The 20,462-nt window shown below is 42.6% G+C and overlaps 1 protein-coding gene across 5 annotated transcripts in view; it reads left to right on the plus strand.

Moving 5' to 3' along the window:
* KIT (KIT proto-oncogene, receptor tyrosine kinase) overlaps positions 1-19,716 on the plus strand; it is an 83,431-nt gene extending 63,715 nt beyond the window's left edge. For 2 of the 5 annotated variants that reach the window (XM_041726464.1, XM_041726465.1), the window contains exons 8-21: positions 2,714-2,828; positions 4,509-4,702; positions 5,913-6,019; positions 6,113-6,239; positions 6,525-6,629; positions 6,717-6,827; positions 8,019-8,169; positions 10,058-10,149; positions 10,634-10,761; positions 11,864-11,986; positions 15,528-15,639; positions 15,753-15,852; positions 16,219-16,324; positions 17,403-19,716. In XM_041726464.1, coding sequence (XP_041582398.1) covers positions 2,714-2,828; positions 4,509-4,702; positions 5,913-6,019; positions 6,113-6,239; positions 6,525-6,629; positions 6,717-6,827; positions 8,019-8,169; positions 10,058-10,149; positions 10,634-10,761; positions 11,864-11,986; positions 15,528-15,639; positions 15,753-15,852; positions 16,219-16,324; positions 17,403-17,531 — 1,700 coding nt within the window. In that variant the 3' untranslated portion in view covers positions 17,532-19,716. The remainder of the gene's footprint in view (positions 1-2,713; positions 2,829-4,508; positions 4,703-5,912; positions 6,020-6,112; positions 6,240-6,524; positions 6,630-6,716; positions 6,828-8,018; positions 8,170-10,057; positions 10,150-10,633; positions 10,762-11,863; positions 11,987-15,527; positions 15,640-15,752; positions 15,853-16,218; positions 16,325-17,402) is intronic. The other 3 variants (XM_041726466.1, XM_041726467.1, XM_041726468.1) reach the window with 2 other exon arrangements.
* The last annotated feature ends 746 nt before the right edge of the window (positions 19,717-20,462 follow it).

The following is a 20,462-nucleotide window of genomic DNA, read 5'->3' on the forward strand; positions in this document are numbered from 1 at the left end:
TTGAGCTGTTCCAATTTTTTTAATTAAAAAATGTTTTATTGGTTCATTATTAGCTACATGTTCACCGTAAAAAAAAAAAAAGAGAGAAAATAAGTCAAAAGAATAAAGTAGAAACTATCCATAATCCTTTTACCCAGAGGTAACCATCGTTAACATCTTAAGGTACCCTTTCAGCCTTTTTTTTCCCTATTGAATTAATATTTAATTCCACTCTAAGAAATCTAATCATTTGGATTAGGAAGGATGGGTGGCAAAAGGAATGTCGATGGGAGGGAATCCATCTTAGGACCTCGATTCCAGTCTAAGTCCTATCCTGTTACCTTTGCCATCTCTGTGTAGACCTCCCCTCTCACCTACAATCTCTGTGTTAAAGAAGAATTCACCTGGCCAGGTAGATGTGTGGATAGCTTCTTGTAAGAGTGGGAAGAGAGCCCCTAACACAGCAAAGTCAACATCGGGCTCTTGTCCCAGGTCCCTTCTTATGATTCTAATCGAATTCCTTGGACTCCGAGGAACTTGGTTTTTTAGAGGGGACTTAGTGGTTCAAACAGCTCTTCCTTTTTGTGTCTGCCACAGGTCAGACTCTGCTCCGAGTCAGAGGTACAATCAGGGAGATGTGGTTCTGCCCTTGAGAGCATAGAGTCTGATGGAGGAGGCAGCCCAGGAGCTTGTGTAAGAGTGTCAGGTGCTCTCGCATGCTGCGGGAAGAGGGAGGAGAGACCAACCAACTTGGCTTTGGAGAGTTGAGGATGGCTTGGAACAGGAGATGACACTTGAATGGAGTCCAGAGAGACCTGCCTTATGGCGCCTGCCGTCTTCAGCAAATAGCATTCTCCTAAAGTTCCACTGTTTTTTTGTGTTCTGTCCTACTTTTCAGCGCAATCACACAGTTGCCCATGATAATTAAATGAGACTTGCCAGATGGATACTTTCGCAAGACGATGGCTCGTCTTCTTGCTCTATTTGTGAAAGCTGGCATTGGATCCAAACTCTCAAGGATGCCCCTACCTTGAGATCGCTTTGGAGTGCCACTCTTTTGTGTGTATTTGCCAAATGGCCTGCCCATGCGTCGGGCCAGGTTGAGTGACAGGTGGGTGTGCCATGCATGTGGACACTGATCCCCGTCAAGCCGTTTTGCCTGTAAGGAGGTGAGGTGCTGAGAGGTGGTTCTACAGTGGTCCCTTCCCTTGAAGAAATACGCTCCTGAGCTTCCGATCTGTCGGTCCCTATCTTCTCACCATGTACAATTTTCCTATCAGTTGCAACCTAATCAAGGTCAGATTCCCAACGCGTCGGGTTAAAACACTCATTATCACACTATCTGAAGATTTTTAGATCACTAAAGAGAATATTCCTGGTGGCAAACACAGTTGAGGGGTAGCAAACTTGATTAACCAGAGAGGGTAGGTATTCCAAAATAGGAAATGATAGCTGAATCGTTAATAAATTAATGGTTAATAAAACTGTCTCGTGTCTGCGAAACATTCTTCCTCCTTTGGGTGCTCCATCTCATTTAATTGTCCCAGCATCGTTATGAAATGGGGACTGTTGTTATTCCCACATGACACACGAGGAGGCTTGATGGAGGGACAGATTATTGGTAAACGTGGGAGCTGGCGGCAGGACACCCTTCACCCCCCCACACACACAGTGGGGTGCATCCCATTCTGTGTCTGATGTCATACTGAGGATCCAGGGTGAGCGCATCCCCGCCCCTGCTATCAGATCCTTACAGGTCGGCTTACTCGTTCTCCAAGGCTTAGACCCCTTCACTTATATTTCCTGTAGAACAACTGAATGTAATAAGTTCATTTTCCTTTCACTTTAGAAAATAATCTCAAGAATTTGCAGTGCTTTTAGGCACCCTTGATTGAATGAATATCAGTTGATTATTGTCGTTCCCCAGAAATGTCAAATTAGAGCATGCCTGCTGATACAACCTACTTTTTCAGTGATTATATACAGGTTTAGATAGACATGTGAATAAAACTCTTGGGCTGGTTTCCTCTTAAAATTTTCTGTCCATATTTTGCATTTGAAATACAAATTTGGAGTTTAAAAGCCCATATTGTATTTTACTCTTATGTTTTGGCTTCTCCGTAAATAGGGTGATTCAGTTCTTTTATTTCCACCCACTCCCTTCTGCCCCCACCCCTAAAAAAGAGGACATTCTTGGAGGGGGGGAAGTGGGTGGGGGGGCTTCTCATTTCCTAGAACTCCTCTTAATTTTATCCATCCCAGTCTGTGCCATAACTTGAAATTCTCTATGACAGGTTCAGTAATTTGAAAGTCTGATGGCAAGAATCTTAAACATGATTTCCACCTTCACAACAGTTTGGAATCCTAAAGTTTGGATTAGAAGCAGTCTTGCAAATTCTGCCCCCCACCCCCCAACTGGAAGCAGAAACCCGGCCAGGGGTCCTGCGAACCCCACCTCCGTTCACTTGACCCCAAACAGGGAGTTCTCACCTGCAGTGTGGACAGTCCACAATGGGGCCAGGCAGCTCTAAACGGGGGAAACCCTTTCCTGGTCTGACCCTCGCTTCTGCCTCCCTGTGCCTTCCACTCACTGGTTCCGATGCTCCCCTTTGAATATGTTCCCTCAGGGTCCTCTTCAAACTCAAGAAGGTTCTAAGGATTTGGAAACTGTGGAGGGGAGCCTTGGTGAGGTGTTCCAGCAGTCTGACCTATGGCCATTTCTCTTTTCCTACAGCAAAACCAGAAATCCTGACCCATGAAAGTCTCACGAATGGCATGCTCCAGTGTGTGGTTGCAGGATTCCCAGAGCCCGCAGTAGATTGGTATTTCTGTCCAGGAGCTGAGCAGAGGTGAGAGGATTATTCTGGCTACTACTTAACGTGTACGAGGGAAGGACAGCAGGGTAGTTGAACTTCAGATAGGTTTTCAGATTCTTTTTTTTTAAAGCTTTGTTTGATTATCCTTTTTTTTTTCCCTATCCATGTGCCTTTTTAAGGGGGGCATAATTGCTATATTTTTCGTGGTAGACATTAATTTTGTTTGCTGAGAAATGATTACTGAGTGACTTACTTCTCTGTTTTGGTGGTTATCTTTTGGATTTATCATGCAATTTCTAGCCTGCAGGTAGATAAAGCAATTTTCCAGGACAGAGTAATTAGATTTCCATTCTGTACACAGGAGGCAATGTGTGTGGGAGATGTGGCTGTAGTTTTCATGAAAAAAAAATTGCCTCAGAAGTTAATTGCCAAGTTACCAAAAAGTAATGATCGTGCAGTTACAACATACATACGGCATTTGTAAGCTGCGTGTTTTTAAAAGGTTTTTTTTTTTTCTCCTTGATTAGGTGCCCGGCCCCTGAGCAGAGCACATCTGGCAGGGTGCTTCCTCTCCCTTCCAATCTGCACTTAAGCCTTAAATTGTCCTTTCACATTACCTGAAGATGAAAATGGGGTCACCATGGCTGTTTTTATCCATCAAATGCTATTTTGCGCTCGGGCTTTAAAAGCCCAGTGTAACATCACAATTGAATAGTCAGGATAATAATAGAAATTTTATTTCTCACAGAATAGTCCTTTTTATCACAACACGTTGGAAGAGGTTACGTAGGATTGTTGTTTTCAGCGGCGTTTTAGTGGAATGTTTTCTTCGGGGAACAGTAAGAAGGACCCGAGGCCCCTGGAAAAGCCCCTACAGTGGAAGTAACCCCAGCAGTTACTGTTCTCCATACAGCAAATATTTATGGGGTGCCACTTGTATGCCATACCCTGGTCTAGTGAGCCAAACACACCTTGGAGTCCCAGCTTTGTGAGTTTATATCTAATGGGTAGAGAGAGGTGAGCAAAAGATGAAATAAACAGTTAAGTGCTAATGAGAAAAATAAAGCAAGGTATAAGGGAATAGAAAAATATTAGGTATATGGGGGACATAATTTAAAATGGGGGTCCAGCCCCTGATGGATGGGCTTTGCTACCTGGAGTACAAGCCAGTGGTCCGGCCTCTGTCTCCCTCTAAAACCTGGATCAGGATCTCAGCTGCTGGGATTTGGGGGGCTGACCTGTCTCCATCCTTGTAGACTTGAACTCTCTCCTCCTCTAAGCTCTTTTTTCAACCCTCACGCATGTACCCTTTCACAGTTACTTTATAAAGGTCTACTGTGTGCCAGCTCCCTTTCTTCCATTCATTTCCAGCCCTTTCCGTAACTCTCCAAAGTGGGTATTACCATCCCGATCTTCTAGCTGTAGAAACGGAGTCCTGGAGGGTTTTAAGTAGCTTGTCAATAAAACAGGTATTTGAATCCAGATTCAAACTCCTGTCTCACTCCCCATTTCTTCCTTTCTGCCCTGCTTCTCTTGCTCACGGCGCCAGGGGAGTGCTCATGCATCCTCACACCCTTGGTTGAAAAAGGACATTTCTGATTATGACCCACTCCCTTAGTTTTAAATGTATGCCAATTCCAATGTGATTGATTGATTGATGATTGATTGATTTTCCTAGAGTAAATCCGGGCTGTTATTTTCTTTTCCCTCTAGATGTTCTGTCCCTATTGGGCCAATGGATGTGCAGATGCAAAACTCGTCTCTGTCACCGTCTGGAAAACTAGTGGTTCAGAGTTCCATCGATTATAGTGCCTTCAAGCACAATGGCACAGTCGAGTGTAGGGCTTACAACAATGTAGGCAGGAGTTCTGCCTTTTTTAACTTTGCATTTAAAGGTAACAGCAAAGGTATATTTCTTTTTAATCCAATTTAAGGGGATGTTTAGGCTCTGCCTGCCATATCAATCATGATTAAGTCCATTCCATCAATGGCCATGTCATTTCTGGTAATTTCCACATTGTACCATGCTGTCATCAAACTCACTAAGTTTCATCCTGTACTAGTTTGTTAATAACATGTACGCAGCGATTTTAACCACATACATATATATTTACATGTGTATATGCACGTATGTATGTACGCTTGCGTGTGTGTGTGTGCGTGTGTGTGTGTGTGTGTGTATGTAGTGAATTGCGTATTTCCAGTCATTCCTACTGAAAAGGGGCGGGGAAAGAAAATAGGGAATTATATTTGCCTCACAGCCAGATATAACCAGAATTAGGGCAGTTAAAATTTTTAAATTGAGTTTAAAATTTTAGTCCTTGAAAATCGTGTATTTGAACACATTGCCGGATGCTATACAGGAAAGTTAACATTGCCTTTTATGAAGTTACGTCAGTGAGCCATTTCTTTCGTGTCTGTCAGATTTGATTCATGAGGGACTACCTCTGAACATTAAGTTAAATGATCCTTGTGGATACATTGATGAATTGGTATGAAGCTGGAAGACAAAGAAGCTGGGCATCTACATTCCCAGGGCTTAGTTTTGTTTTCTTGAGTTGGCAAAGATGTGTGCCAATAAGTGGTATACTTCCGGTTTTTGAGTAATGAGGGCAAGAATCTTACATTGTTCTTCATCACAGGTTTTTTTTTTCCCCCCCTCAGGCAATGAAAAGAACACTTTAAAGATATTTTCTTGGTTGTAAAAGAAATTCTTATCAGTGTAGAAAATTTGGAAAATACAGGAAAGCGTAAGGAAGAAAATATAACTATCCGTAAAGGAAACTTCTTAAAGTTGTCCAAGGCAGGAATTTAGTTGAAATACAAAGTTCATTTATAATGTTGCTTTTTATTGACAAAACAGCCATAAAATTATTTGTGGGCTACAGAAATCTCAACTTCCACAGTAGTCTGGTTTGAAGTTGTTCCTTCAAGAGATCCCTTTGAATAACCAGAGGAAGGTAGTATTAGCAAGGCAAGGAGTTGATGAGATGCCCTTGGCTTTGAATCCTGCCATGGTCTGTAAGGTGGGGGATGGGTGAGTTTGGGGTCAGGTGGTTGTCATGAAGCTCCACCCCTGCTAATACGTTGTGATTCCACATTCCCCTTTCATTTTAGAACAAATCCATCCCCACACCCTGTTCACACCTTTGCTGATTGGCTTTGTGATCGCAGCTGGAATGATGTGCATTATCGTGATGATTCTTACCTACAAATATCTACAGGTAATCATTCATTTGTTCTCTACCCTAAGTGCTATAATGATCGAGATGTTATTCATTAAAAGATGATCTGTCTCTCTTTTCTCCCCCAACCAGAAACCCATGTATGAAGTACAGTGGAAGGTTGTTGAGGAGATCAATGGAAACAATTATGTTTACATAGACCCAACACAGCTTCCTTACGATCACAAATGGGAGTTTCCCAGAAACAGGCTGAGCTTTGGTCAGTATGAAACAGGGGCTTTCCATGTAACCTTTTTGTGTATGTGTAACAATGACTTTAGGGAACCCCATTAGCTTCCTTTGTTCTGTTCCAACTGAGACAATAAGTATTTTCTGTGAAGTTTCATCACTTTTGATAGATTCCGCATAAAGCACCTTATAGAGAAATGTCTCTAGCTGGATTTGTCCTTAATTCCTTCACAATTCCTTGATTGTTGACTTTGAAATTACCCAGATGCTCCTTTGGTCCTACCACCACCCCTTACTCTTTTCTTCCTTTCTGCAGGGAAAACTTTGGGTGCTGGTGCCTTCGGGAAAGTGGTTGAAGCCACTGCATATGGCCTGATTAAGTCGGATGCGGCCATGACCGTTGCCGTTAAGATGCTCAAACGTAAGTTTCTGCAGGTGGCTGCATGCCCTCAACATTGGCTTGCCAAATTTGCTTCTTGCTAAAATGAAATTTTTTTTCTGATTTTAGCAAGTGCCCATTTAACCGAACGAGAAGCACTAATGTCTGAGCTTAAAGTCTTGAGTTACCTCGGTAATCATATGAATATTGTGAATCTTCTTGGAGCATGCACCGTTGGAGGTAGGGCCATGACCAAATTAACTTTCATTATCTTTCAAATTATCTAAAGAGGGGAGATTTTAATACGATTTCGACAGTGCTTGGTTATATCTTATTGCAAGATTTTTACCCGGGTTGTTACCTCTTGTAGATGTTTCACACCCCTGCCCCAAAAGCCATTCTTAAGAATGTATATTTGAGTTTTATCATCATGGGGACATACCCTTGTTACTGTCATGGGCGTTGCATCAGTATCAACCTCTTGAGGATCTTGAGAACCTCTCATCTCCTCCAGAAAACTTTTCTTTTATCTTTCAAGCTATTTTACTGGAGCATATCTAGTCACTAAAGGGTTACTATCCATAATTAAAGATAGACTTTGAAGCCTGCAAGTTCTCCAGTACACACCAAATGAGACAAACACTTCACCTCGGCAAAAAAAAAAAGTAAATTTCCAGTTGGAAGCAATTCTGAGGTAGAGCCTTCCATCAAGGATTTCTGCGATGTTTCCAGAAAACCTTTTGGTCTAAAGGAACAGAGATGTGTAAAATGAGCCATTCCTCAAGGTGTATTGAGGTTCACGGTCAAGTTGACAGCTTAACTTACTTCTTAAAACAGCCCCATAAATGTTGCTTCCACATCATGACCTGTTGGTAAAAATTCCTGCCCAAGTTAATCGGGTGCCTGTTGACTTCAGAGCTGCAGCGTGAGGTTTAATTACAGCCCCGGAAACACTGGTGGCCGGTAGTGCTCAGAAGGCAGGTGGTGTCCTGGCGTGCCAGGTGCTCACCCTCTCCAGGGTCATCTCAGCTGGCCATCCCGTGCCATTGGTTTTCCTCTGAGGCTGCACTTTCTGCCCTTCATCATTTCCATAATAACATGAGGAGAGGGCGTGAAGCCCTGTTGCAGACCGAAGTGGATGGAAGGATTCGTGCAGGAAATTATGATGATCGTAGGATATTGTTGAAAGTTGGTAACTTGGATGTAAGTCAGGCCAGGCCCCGAGCACTGACCTCACTTAGGAAGGGGTAAAAGGAGGCTTACTTGTTGAGTTGTCCTCCTCAGAATGCTGGTTTTTGCTAAGCCTGCTAAGTATTTGCCTTATCAATGAACCTGAATGAAAACGGTCATGATGGCCCCTGAGTCTATTTAAAGGGGGCAGGATCGTCTAGAGAGCTCACCTCTCTTTAACCTTCTCTTACATATCTGCAGGGCCCACCTTGGTCATTACTGAATATTGTTGCTATGGTGATCTTTTGAATTTTTTGCGAAGGAAACGTGATTCATTTATTTGCTCAAAGCAGGAAGATCACGGAGAAGTGGCACTTTATAAGAACCTTCTGCATTCAAAGGAGTCTTCCTGGTAAGACTGATTTACATAAATAGCTGTCAACAGGCAGTTCAGGGGGTCGAAAGGGTTTGCAATCAAGGCTGATTCTTTAAACAAATGAACAGAGGTACTTTGAGGCGCCAAATTAGAATTATTAAATCATTTAGGTGTCGTCAACAATTTAGAAAGTTTGAATAGCGTTTGTAAAGATTTAAATAGTGCTGAACTTAGATTTTTATTGATTTTTTTTTAATGCATCTTTAGTTTTTTTTTTTCAAAGTGTTCTGTTCACTTGAATAATTCTTTTACTTATCAGGGCTCTATTCTCGTGTGTCCTTTCATTTATTCTGTTGGGCTTGGTACTGTATGGATCTCTGCAGTGAGACACTGTTTGTAGGGAAAATGCTAAAGTCTGTCAAGTTGTCTCGGTAAATTTCTCGAAAACCTTTAACGGAGTGGCAAAAGAGCTCTGAACATATCTCTGCACGTAGGTTTCTCACCATCTACCGCTGAATTATTTCCGTATACCTTGCCCTTCTTTTTAAAAAAAAAAAAAAAAAAAAAACTCAGTCATGCTATAAAAAGGCACGATTCTAGCACGTGTTTAAAAATTCTGTACCTTATTTTCATCTCTTTTCCTCTTTAATATCCTTCTGAATTTGAATGACGTACAAAGAGCTTCAAATTCCTTTAAGAACAATTAGTGTGGCTTAACAACCAGAATAGGATTCCTCTCTGCCTGGCCTTACCTGTTCTTTCCAAAGGTTGAGAAAGATTTCCTAGATGCACCCAGCCCAACAGAAATCATATTCATCATGCCCAATCCCTTATACTTTATATTTCTGAAGTTGTGTGGTGGATTTTTTCCTCTCCTTTCTATTCGTTCTGTCCCCTACGTTTTGAGATGGCAAGACTGTGTTTCTTAAACTTAGCTCCAGGCCCTCGAGAAGGCCTCAGCAACTATTATTGATGGGTGGTTACTTCTTAAAGACCTTTTCTGTACCCCTTGACTAAAGGGTTTCTTCACCCCAGGTGAAGCCTTTTCATTTTCCTTTTTTTTTTTAGTCCTATAGACTTGGGTAGTGTCAAGTAGTAGTAAAAACACATTACAAACCACCTTTTGTTAGTTTCTCCAGAGCATATGCTCCTTATGTGAATAAATGAGCCACTTTGCCTTATTTCTAAAACCTTGGCCCCATACATGTTTTTCAACTTGCTGAAATAATGGCTCAAATTGTTCCATCCGATGTCGTGTTCTTTGTGCTTTGGGATCCCATATGGGACTGGAACCACCAGCACACTCTGAAGGAGATTGTTGTCATAGTGTTTCTATGCTAATCAGAAGCAGGAAGTACTAGAAATCTTGAAGACTTTCCAGCCAAATGTTGCAGATTCAAGAGGTCCAGATGGTTCAGAAAATCATCCAAATTATTGGTGTTTATCTGAACTAAACTTGGTTTTTTTAAACCTTCTTCCATCAGTCGCTCTATGTTAGCGATCCCTGCCTTCCTCCCCATCACACATCTCAGAGCTCTTGCTCTTCTCGTCTTTCTTGTGTCTTTCATCTTGTCTCTTGGGGCTAATTTAGAGACTTTGAGGGAACAGGGGATACTGTTTATGGTTCTCTGTTTCCCATTACACCTCTGGTGTCAAGAGATGGGACATTTCTAACCTGAGTCCCATCTATGAACACAAAAGAGACCGTCTCATTCCTGGGCATCGGGCCCTGATGTTGAATATTAAAAACTCCTGTATAATGAACAAGCTTTTCTTCATTCAAACCTAGTAATACTTTCTCTGAATAAAATCAGCCTCTTACGTAAAAAGGCAGTGGGGAGATAGAGCTTGCCCCATGGGAACTCCCCCATTTTCCCATTTTATTCAGTCATAATTTGATGGATGGATATTTCATCTCTCACAGCAGCGACAGTACTAATGAATACATGGACATGAAACCCGGCGTTTCTTACGTTGTGCCAACCAAGGCAGACAAAAGGAGATCTGCAAGAATAGGTGGGTACCTATCAAATAATAAAAACAGCTTCATTTACAAAGGCTTACTCATACTGCTGGGAAATACATTACCATGCCCCATAGTGACTGGTTCTCCTTTCTAGGAGGGCCCGATGGCAAAGCCACTGGTCAGTGGCAGGTCAGGGTTCCAAGCGAGCATTGGGGTGAGAGAGTGTTCGTTATCGTATAGGAGCATCTCACTGCACGAATGAAGATATATGTGTATCAACTATGTATTTTACACATCAAAAAGAAAATAATAGGAGATTTGTGTATTTATCCACCATCCTTCTCCCCTGAAGCCCCAGCCTGTGAATATTAACTTGGTGCTTGGGCACTTAACTTTCCTCAACGCTAGGTGGGTGACTTGCCTGCGCGGTCACATCAGTTCCTTATTACCAACCTTTGGTATTGTTGTTGTGCTGTCTTCTGTTTTCCAAGTTTTGAGGCTTAATTGCTAAGAAAGTCCTTCTTCTCCTAACAGGCTCATACATAGAAAGAGATGTGACTCCTGCCATCATGGAAGATGATGAGTTGGCTCTAGATCTAGAGGACTTGCTGAGCTTTTCTTACCAGGTGGCCAAGGGCATGGCATTCCTGGCCTCGAAGAATGTGAGTGGAAGTGGTTCTCGAGGAGTATTGCCACCCCACCCCCCCCCGCGCCGTGCCAACCCCCAAAACCCCCTAACCCCAGTGGCGCATTTTAGAGTTCATAGTTAGAATGCACAGTGTCGTTTTGAAGTGTGGTAACCTAAAACAGGGGAAATTTCATTTCTTCATGTTCCAACCGCTATCTTTTTGGAATTCCTATTCTCATTTATAAGCTTTAAAGTGTAAGCCTGTCTAAATGAACTTTCTATGAATTTTTTTTTTTAATGCAGCAAATTCATTTAAAAATCCTGGCTCTTAGAATACAGGAGCTGCTCTTAGAAAATAGAGAATGGTTTCATCAGCAAAGGGAGGAGGTACCTCATGCAATTGCAGTGCTTGGTGAAGCACGTGCTTGGGTCTTGTTGAAGAGGGGCCTCAGATATCGTGTGGCTTCATGAAGTGTGGGGGAATAAGGAATCGGAGAGAATAATAAGCATTTGGGACAAAGGTAGAAATGGGAAGAGAACGAAGGAACCAAAGCAAGGAACATGGTCTCTGGAAGGGTGAGAGGAATTCAGTAGCAAATGAGACTAGCAGACCAGGAGGAGGGAACAGATCCTACCCTTAAGTGTCATTGGTGACATTTCCAAACAATTACGAAACTAAAAGAGGGATATAGGATGGCTGAAATAAAGAGCCTCTTCCCTGTGTCCTCGGGAGACATCAAATTGGAGTTGCAAAGACATTTAAAAAACTCTATAAAAGGACATTCAAAGAGAAGCATGAAAAATGAGGTTTTGGTTTAAAAAATATGATACGACTATTTATAATGTATTTTCCTATGAATGAAAGCAAGTCATAAGAAGAAAAAAAATTTATTCGAGTTGGTTTGGAAAGCGATTATCGTAATTAAGGTCCTAAACGATGTGAAACACAAATTTTGAACATCATTCAGAGCATAATTTAGATCTTTATTTTTGGTGCACCGAAGAGTTTCAAGGCAAAGCCAAGGTACTGGATTTGTGTGACATAGCAGCATTCTCGTGTTGAACAGAGTTTTCATTCTTGAAGAGTTTAAAATAAATGTAAATGGTTTTCTTTTTCTCTCCCACTCTCCTAATAGTGTATTCACAGAGACTTGGCTGCTAGAAATATCCTCCTTACTCATGGTCGAATCACAAAGATTTGTGATTTTGGTCTAGCCAGAGACATCAAGAATGATTCTAATTATGTGGTCAAAGGAAACGTGAGTACCCACTCTGCTTGACAGTCCAGTGAAGTATTTTAGTTTCAAGTTTTTCTAAGAATTGCTTTTTATGAGTTTCCTAATGCAAATCCTACCTTTGAGATACCATGTATTTTAGCAGTCAAATTAAGTGTACTTCAGCAAAATTTGCATGGTAGGCTGAACATTACTACAACTAACATTCCGATAATAGAATTCCTAATTCTAATTGTGTAATTATGGGGCATGTGAAGGAAACAGAAATAGCCTTAATTTTCATTATAGCCTGAGAATAGCAATGAACTCTATTTTGTTCAAGTGAAACAAATGTGGGCCTGAAGGTCACAGCAGGGGAATTTTAACTTGGAGATTGACATGCTATGCGCAAAAGATTAAAATCTAAGATAATGTTCAGAATTAGGTATGTAGAATGTTGGATCTTCTAATCAATAGAGAGCATATTAAATAGGTTCGTAAGTAATAATTGGGTTAGAGAACATAGTGATTTTATTTCAAAGTGCTTTATGTCCCTGCCAATTCTCCATGTAGCATCAGAACAAGCCCCTGGCATTGGAGTGCAGTGTCTTCACATTTTCAGCGTTGGAGAAACTAAAGCTCAGTCTATTTTATATATTTTAGTAATAAGCATCAGCTAAGTCTGAGATGACACAGGTCGGTAAAGGCTGAAACCAGAGCCCACGATCTCCAGAGCAACGTCCCATTAGTATGGGAAGCCATATAGTCCTGTATCTATGTATTCTTTTACATCTATTTGCCCAGGCCCATTTCCCCAGTCCAGATTTATTTCTGGAGGTAACTATTTATGTGCCTTATGATAATGTAATATTTTCTCCTCCATCACCATGGCATCTCTGTACTTGACTTGGTTTTGTAGAAATGCTGCTGGCTTTACTTCCTGATCAAATCATGTATTTCTTTCCTTGTTTGATTAATTAATTAATTAATTAATTAATTTATTTGAGAGAGAGCACCAGCAAGGGGGAGGGGCTGAGGGAGAAATAGCCCGAGCAGGGAGCCTGATGCAGGGGTTCGACCCCAGGACCCCGAGATCATGACCTGAGCTGAAGGCAGATGCTTCATCCACTGAGCCACCCAGGTGCCCCTCAATGCATGCATTTCGAATAAACCTCTTCTAAAACTAGGTTCCATCATTATGAGGGTTAATGGAAGCAAGTTCTCTCCATTCTGGTCCATGCAGTATTGGAAGAAAGAATGAAGGGCACGAGGAGGAAGGCAGCAGGTTCAGGACCCAGTCTACCCCAGTTTGAATCTGGTTCCATCGTTAAGTGGCTGTGTGTTATTATTTGGCAAGAATTACCCAGTGCCTCTCAACTTTGCTTGTTTTCCTCCTCTTGGGAATAATAACTGTCACCTGACTCATCACGTTGTGAGGATTAAATGAGTTAATCTATGTGAAGTGCTTAAAACAGTGCCAGCCACGTTGCAGCTAATACATGGCATTTGTTCTTCCGAACTGTTGTTTATAGATGGCTGATTTGGAATATAAATAATCATGACAGTGGTTGTTAGGCTGCAGCTTCTTACTAGCTTGTTACTGGTTAGTGACCATAGTTGGAATGAAAAAGGATGGGTTAGGTCCCACCTGGCTTCAAGATCGGGGGCTCCAGCTCAGGGCCATTGAACTAACCAATTACAAATCTCTCCTCACCAAGCTCACACAGCTTGTTACCACCCCAAATTCACTATATCCAGTCACTGAGATGTCCCTGTGTCGGTTTCTCAGAAAGGTCTTTCACAGGCCCCTGAACCCAAGACACCGGTAGTAGGTCTCAGGTTAAGAGCCCCCATGGGAGTACTAGCATAAAATCTGGGAAGGGGATACTAGAAGGCTTTTTTCCTATCTTTTAAAAATATTTTATTTATTTATTCATGAGAGACACAGAGAGAGGCGAGACACAGGCAGAGGGAGAAGCAGGCTCCTTGTGGGGAGCCCGATGCGGGACTTGATCGTGACCCTGGGGTCACGACCTGAGCTGAAGGAAGATGCTCAACCACTGAGCCACCAAGGCACCCACTTGCTCTCTTTCTTACTTTATTTTTTCCTGCTGGCTAAAATAACTTAAACGCTATAAAAAAGATGGTCTTCCCAGTTTTCAACCCTAAATGGATTAAGAGAAGGATTGATGTAGCTTTTTATGGTAGATTAAGATCCAAGAACCCACAGTGTCTATAAGAGGAATAGTCACAGCAAGTTTGGCTCAATTTTAGCAGAAAGGGTTTGGGATGTGAGGTTCAGCTGTTGAATTTAAAACCCGAACTGCCGCTCGCCACCTTGGAATAGTCATGGTCACCATAAGCCCCTACTGTTCATTGTGTGTCTGCTTATGCGAGGCAATTGCTTAGAGATTAGTGAGTCAGCAGTACTGTGCTAAGCACCTTTGGCCACCCACACGATCTCATTTAACCTGCAAAATGACTCATGAAATTTGAAACGTTATTTCTTCTTGACACAAGAACATATTGAGGCTTACTTACAGATACTTAAGTGACGTTTGCAATGTATTTGTAAAGGATAGTTTGGGTTTCATGTGAGAGAAAACCCAAAAGAAGAGTCAAAGAAGTGTCATAGCCATAGGCCAGGGCAGGTGTAGAGCTTCTGTGAAGCACTAGGGACCACGTCCTTCTACTCTTCTATTTTCTTACCATCGCTGGTGTGGCCCTCCTTGGGCCACGATGGCCACCAGATAGCCAGCCACCAGAGCCAGAGGCAGGATGGAGGACAGACAAGAAGGAAAAGAGCAAAGGGCACACGCCAGCCATGTCTTAAGAAGGCTTCCCTGCACCTGCCATATCATACTTCCCACTTAGTGGTCTCTTATCACGTCTTATTAGAAGTCTCTTATCTTCCAACAGATGACCTGACCCTGAGTCACGTGGCTCTGCTAAGCCGCAAAGGAGCTGGGAATGTATAGTTTTTATTGTAGGAGGACCATGTTTCTCTTATTAAGGAAAAAAGGGAAAACATATTCAGTGGCAACTAACAAATCTCTGTGTTAATCAAGGCCAGTGGTGGAGCCAAGAATAGAACCCGTGTGTCTGTCTCTGACATCTGTGCTCTTAACCACCATGCTGTATGGACTCAGGGTGCCCCCCCCCCCGCCTTTTTTTACCGATTTTGTAAGAGAGAAATTGAGAGGGAGAGACAGCATGAGCAGAGTGGGGGTTGCAGAGGGAGAAACTGACTCCCCACTGAGCCGGGAAGTGCCATGTGGGACTTGATCGTAGGACCCCGAGATCATGACCTGAGCCGAAGGCAGACACTTAACAAACTGAGCCACCCAGGTGTCCCTCAATGTCCCCATCTTGAAGATGATGGTAGTACCATGTGAGCCACCTATTTCAGAAGTGGGGAGGAGTCCTCTGAGGTCATAGGGTAAAAGGCCTTTGTGAGATGGCCGTCACCTTCTCACCCTCACCCCCTCAGCTGGAGTGATGTCTGTAGGAATACTTTCTATTCTTTTTTTTTTTTTTTTTGAGCTTCTTAATTAACATTGCCGGATCTGTTGTGCTTCCATTACAGGCTCGGCTACCTGTGAAGTGGATGGCCCCTGAGAGCATTTTCAACTGTGTGTACACATTTGAAAGTGATGTCTGGTCCTATGGGATTTTTCTGTGGGAGCTCTTCTCTTTAGGTAAAACGCCTGGGCAAAGGCACCTTGGTTGGACGAGAGCATCTTCTTTAAGGGGTTAGCAGGGTCCTGCTTGCTTATTATTAATGCTGATTTGCAAACCGTTTGTGCCTCAGGAAGCAGCCCCTACCCTGGGATGCCAGTCGATTCAAAGTTCTACAAGATGATCAAGGAAGGGTTCCGGATGCTCAGCCCTGAGCATGCACCTGCTGAAATGTAAGGGCCGAGATATTTCCCTTCAGATCATGCTTCCCCTTTTATTTTCCTTTTCAAAGACCGAAACCTGAGTGTTGAGGGTTTTCACTAGGGTTTCATGGTTTGAAACAGCAGTGTCTCCTGGTTCCTTCCTATGACGTGTTGTGATCAAATGTCATTTTTGTAGCTTCTTTTCATAATCTCTTGTCACCAAATATGCAGAAAGTTTCAGCAGCCTTTCACATGCACGGTGTTTTAGTTCATGCATGATACGTCCAGTTTGCATGGCCCTGGAATTATTTTTGAGACTGTTGCATGACACCGTGCACCATGAGAAGCCAGGCTAAGGGCGTTGAGGAGTGACAGGAAATGGTCCTCGCTCTGCAGGTATGACATCATGAAGACGTGCTGGGATGCTGATCCCCTGAAAAGGCCGACGTTCAAGCAGATCGTGCAGCTAATTGAGAAGCAGATTTCAGATAGCACCAATCATGTGAGTTCATTCCCGCCAGCCGTAGAACCTCCCTGCTTTCTCCTGGGATTCTCAGGCTCGGGGGGTTCTGTTATCCATCCCTTCTCTCCTTGGCTCAAGCAGCGTACTGGGCTTCGGGGAGTCTAGGAAGGCAATGAAACAGGTTCTTCCGGGCCAACCCCTGTCCTGAGCCTGCCATACAGATTTGCCATGGTTCCTCCCCACCCCAAATGCTGATCATGGGGTCGGCGTGGTCTCTGCCTCACGTGTCCGGGCCATTCAGCCTTGGGACGGTTGGGGTAACGTGAACTAGAATAAAAGCACAGAAAAGACAGCTTGTTACGGCAGTGAAATAAGCCTTCTGCTCAAACAAGCATAGCCAGAAATGGCAGCTAGCTGTCATGCCCACAAGCCATATAGCATGAAGAGCTTTTTGAGTTTCGGAGATCCCTGCCAGTGATTTGGGGGGACAGGGGTGGAATTCAAAAACTCAAATCCATTATTTCTCCTCCCCCTCTTATGGAAGAATTAGTGATCCTTACTTTAACTCAGATTTTTTTAAAGCTGCTTTTTGGATGGATTGGCCTGGAGCTATCCTTTCTAAAAGCATACCACTGGTATTTTGGGGTTAAAGCTTGCTCTTTTTGGGTGTCAGAGCATGTTTCAAATTAAACAGCATTCCCCACCTATATGTTTAATTCTCAGCAGAGGGCCCCTGGGAAGGCCACCCATTCCCCAGTAAATGACATCAGCTATTGGGTTATAGTTGGCTACAGAGGTTTAGAAACCCATTTAATAGGTTAGATAGTACTTGTTTCCATATGTGTCCCAGCAAAAAAGTAAATTTTTTTTTTTTTTTGGCCATCACTTCTTATGCATCAGACCTTGGGGGAAACGAGGAATAAGACAAAGCTTATATTTTCTTTCATCAATATGGGGTTTTGGCTGTGAAAGTCTTGTAAATCTCTTCTCCTTAAGAAGCTTTGTGAGTTATTTGTGATCTGAGAATGCAGATGTGCGCGCCCCCCCCCCCCCCCCCCCCCGCTTGCTGTGTCCGTTGTGGGGACTGGCATATTAACTGTGGACTTGTTTTCCTCAGATTTATTCCAACCTCGCGAACTGCAGCCCCAACCCAGAGCGCCCTGTGGTGGACCATTCCGTGCGGATCAATTCCGTGGGCAGCAGCGCGTCTTCCACCCAGCCTCTGCTGGTACACGAAGATGTGTGAAGCAGGAGGAATGCCGGGGGTCTCCCCAACAAGAGCGATCCCTGTTCTTTTGGTTCCTATACTGGTTATTCTGTCCTCCTTCGGCTTGCATCCTATTCCAGGGTAGCGGACACCCCTCTGTCCCTCCCTCTTTACGAGCACACTCTAACTAGTGGCCAGTGACTTTTTTCATCAGCCACCATCCTGTTGTAAGAGTTCAGACTGCATATTGTATTCCCAATAGCAAGGCAGCCCCCATTAATGAAAAAAAAATAATACAGACTTGGAGCAAGGGAGGATGGGATGGGCTAGACACCCCGAGTCCTTTCCAAGGCTTCTCCAGTTTCTGTTTGAAAAGCACAGTTGATAGTTTATTTGAATAAATGGCAGTGGTCGCCTTTGGGCCTCCTAACCATCCATAATGATATGATGATGCAGCAAGATTAGAAGCTGAAACCTGATCTCTTGATGTGGAAAATGGAATGTTATTAGAACAAAGGGCAGAAGCTTATGAATGTCTGGGCTTAAGAAATCTAGTATTTCATGCTGGGAATGAGACATAGGCCATGGAAAAATGCTCCCTGAGCATGAATAAAGACTCGCTGCTGTGCATGAGCCTTTGTACTACTGACCTGGTTTGTAAATAGAGTTTGCTATTAGGACGCTGAGAATTGGAGAGAAGGCCTCCCCAGCCAGCATCTGTATATACTCATCTATAAATTGTACATGTTCCTATATTTGAAGGGGGGGGGACCCACAAGATGTAGTTTCTGGATACGACCCTGGCTCAAGTCTGCTGTGTTGTAGAAATAGATGAAGAGCCAGACAGGATTGAAGGAAACCGTGCTTTTTCTTTTCTTTTTTCTTTTTTTCTTTTTTAAGAAAAAAAAAAAACCATAATTGCCAAGCACAATCTTCACAAAAATCTCCTTTTGTAGTCTATGAACTTGCTCTGCAGATTCTCCAGAACAAGCCTACCAGCTTCAGAAAGAATGGCATTGCGCTCAATGGATTTGATGCCGTTTGAAAAAGTGACTTGATTTACTACTGCATGACTCCCGCGGGAGTGACGATACAGTGCTCTTTTAGTTCGGATTCTTCGGTAGCCAGAAATTAAATTTAGATCCAGCCTCCAACTGCAGGCATGTCCTGGACGCCGGGCCAGTACCTATATAAGTGTGTGTGCGCGTGTATGCGTGTGTGTGTGCTTGTAGAAAAATATTTGGGGGGGTGTTCTTTGCCTTGAGCCCAAGAGTAGCTTGGCTTTTATCATCAGTACTGCTCGTTTCTCTGAACCTAGCTGTCTAGAGGAGCTTCTCAAAAGCTTACATAGCGTCCATATAGGAAGCAGAGTGCTTAAATATTTATTTGCAGTCCACCTACACTTCAAGCACTCTGTTGTTTAGACTCAATATACTGTACCCATTCCTTAGACCTAAGGCTACTTTCCCGCTAAAGCATATTTAAATTTTACCCTTTATGCTGTAGCCTGGATATTATTCTTAGAGTTCACTTTAAAAAAAAAAAAAACTCACTGCCCAACTGTCAGAGGTCCGCGTGTTTGCGGTAAGGTTCGTGTGTTGTCCTGCGAGATTCAGGTATGCTGCCTTCATGGTTCCCCCCTCCTGGGTCCCTTAGACTACATTTTAGAGAACTGTGGTCATTTATCTGGAAGTAACCATTTGCACTGGAGTTCTATACTCTTGCACCTTTCCAAAGGTAACAGGTTTTGGGGTTTTGTCGTCACATAAGAGATTGTCGCTGTTTGCTCTCCTTTGTCAGAAACTTTCCTTTGTGTTTCTATTGACTTTGATTATGGTAAGAAAAGTGGTTGTTAATTGTAGATGTCTAGGTACTTCAGGGGCACTTCACTGAGAGTTTTGTCTTGGATATTCTTGAAAGTTTATATTTTTATAATTTTTTTTTTACATCGGATATTTCTTTGCAGTGGCTTAATGTTTGAAATTATTTTATGGCTTTTTTTGTAAATATTGAAATGTAGCAATAATGTCTTTTGAATATTCCTAAGCCCATGAGTCCTTGAAAATATTTTTTATATATACAGTAACTTTATGTGTAAATAAGTAAGCGGTGCAAGTTTAAAGGATGTTGGTATTCCATGTGTTTTTTTTTTTTCTTCCTGGTATGTTGTCCAATTGTTGACAGTTCTGAAGAATTCTAATAAAAATGTACATATATAAATCAAGTGGAATTGTTTGGTTATTTCTTCAAGCTTAGTGAAACCCAACCTCAGGGTGTTAAAGTGCATTCACTCTGACATTAAAAGTTTGTTCCTGGCGGGCCTAGGATCTGAGCAAGACCGTCGCATCACTAGGATTTATATACTTGAAGATTCAACAGATATATTAAGAATTTAGTATGTGCTGTATTTTCTCCTTTTATTTTTGCAACCCAGTGTCCCCGTGTAAATTGAAAAATAAATATAGGAAACATTTTGAGAATACTACGCATTGCTATGATTATAATTAGGTTGATTTGTGTGAAATAACCGTTTTTGTGGGCAAAATGATAGCTAAATAGCAATTTCATGTGGTTCAGTCTGATATAACTGGCATGTTTCCTCCTGAAAGAGATTGCCTAAAAATGAACGTGAACTGTAAAGTAATCCACAGGGTTGACATGAGGACTCCCAAGACACTGGTGTGTGTTCTTGTTGGCTTGGATTTTGAAAAGAGTTTTGGTCCATCATGAGATGTTCATGCTCTACCCTTCAACCATTATTCTCATTTACTTCTGGAACAGTTAAGCTCTGTCTCTTGCTTGGAGGAAGGTGATTTGTGCCAATTAGTTGGGTCCTGTCCTGTGGCCGGAGCATCCTTTGTGATTAGGAAATACTGTCCAGACCAGGGAAACCTGTCCAGGGCCTGCGAGTCCTCCCATCTTGAAACAAACAACAACCCTGAACCACAGAATCCTCCTAAAAATGAGTTA

Source organism: Vulpes lagopus, chromosome 12 (genome assembly GCF_018345385.1).
Source record: "Vulpes lagopus strain Blue_001 chromosome 12, ASM1834538v1, whole genome shotgun sequence".
Taxonomy (NCBI): domain Eukaryota; kingdom Metazoa; phylum Chordata; class Mammalia; order Carnivora; family Canidae; genus Vulpes; species Vulpes lagopus.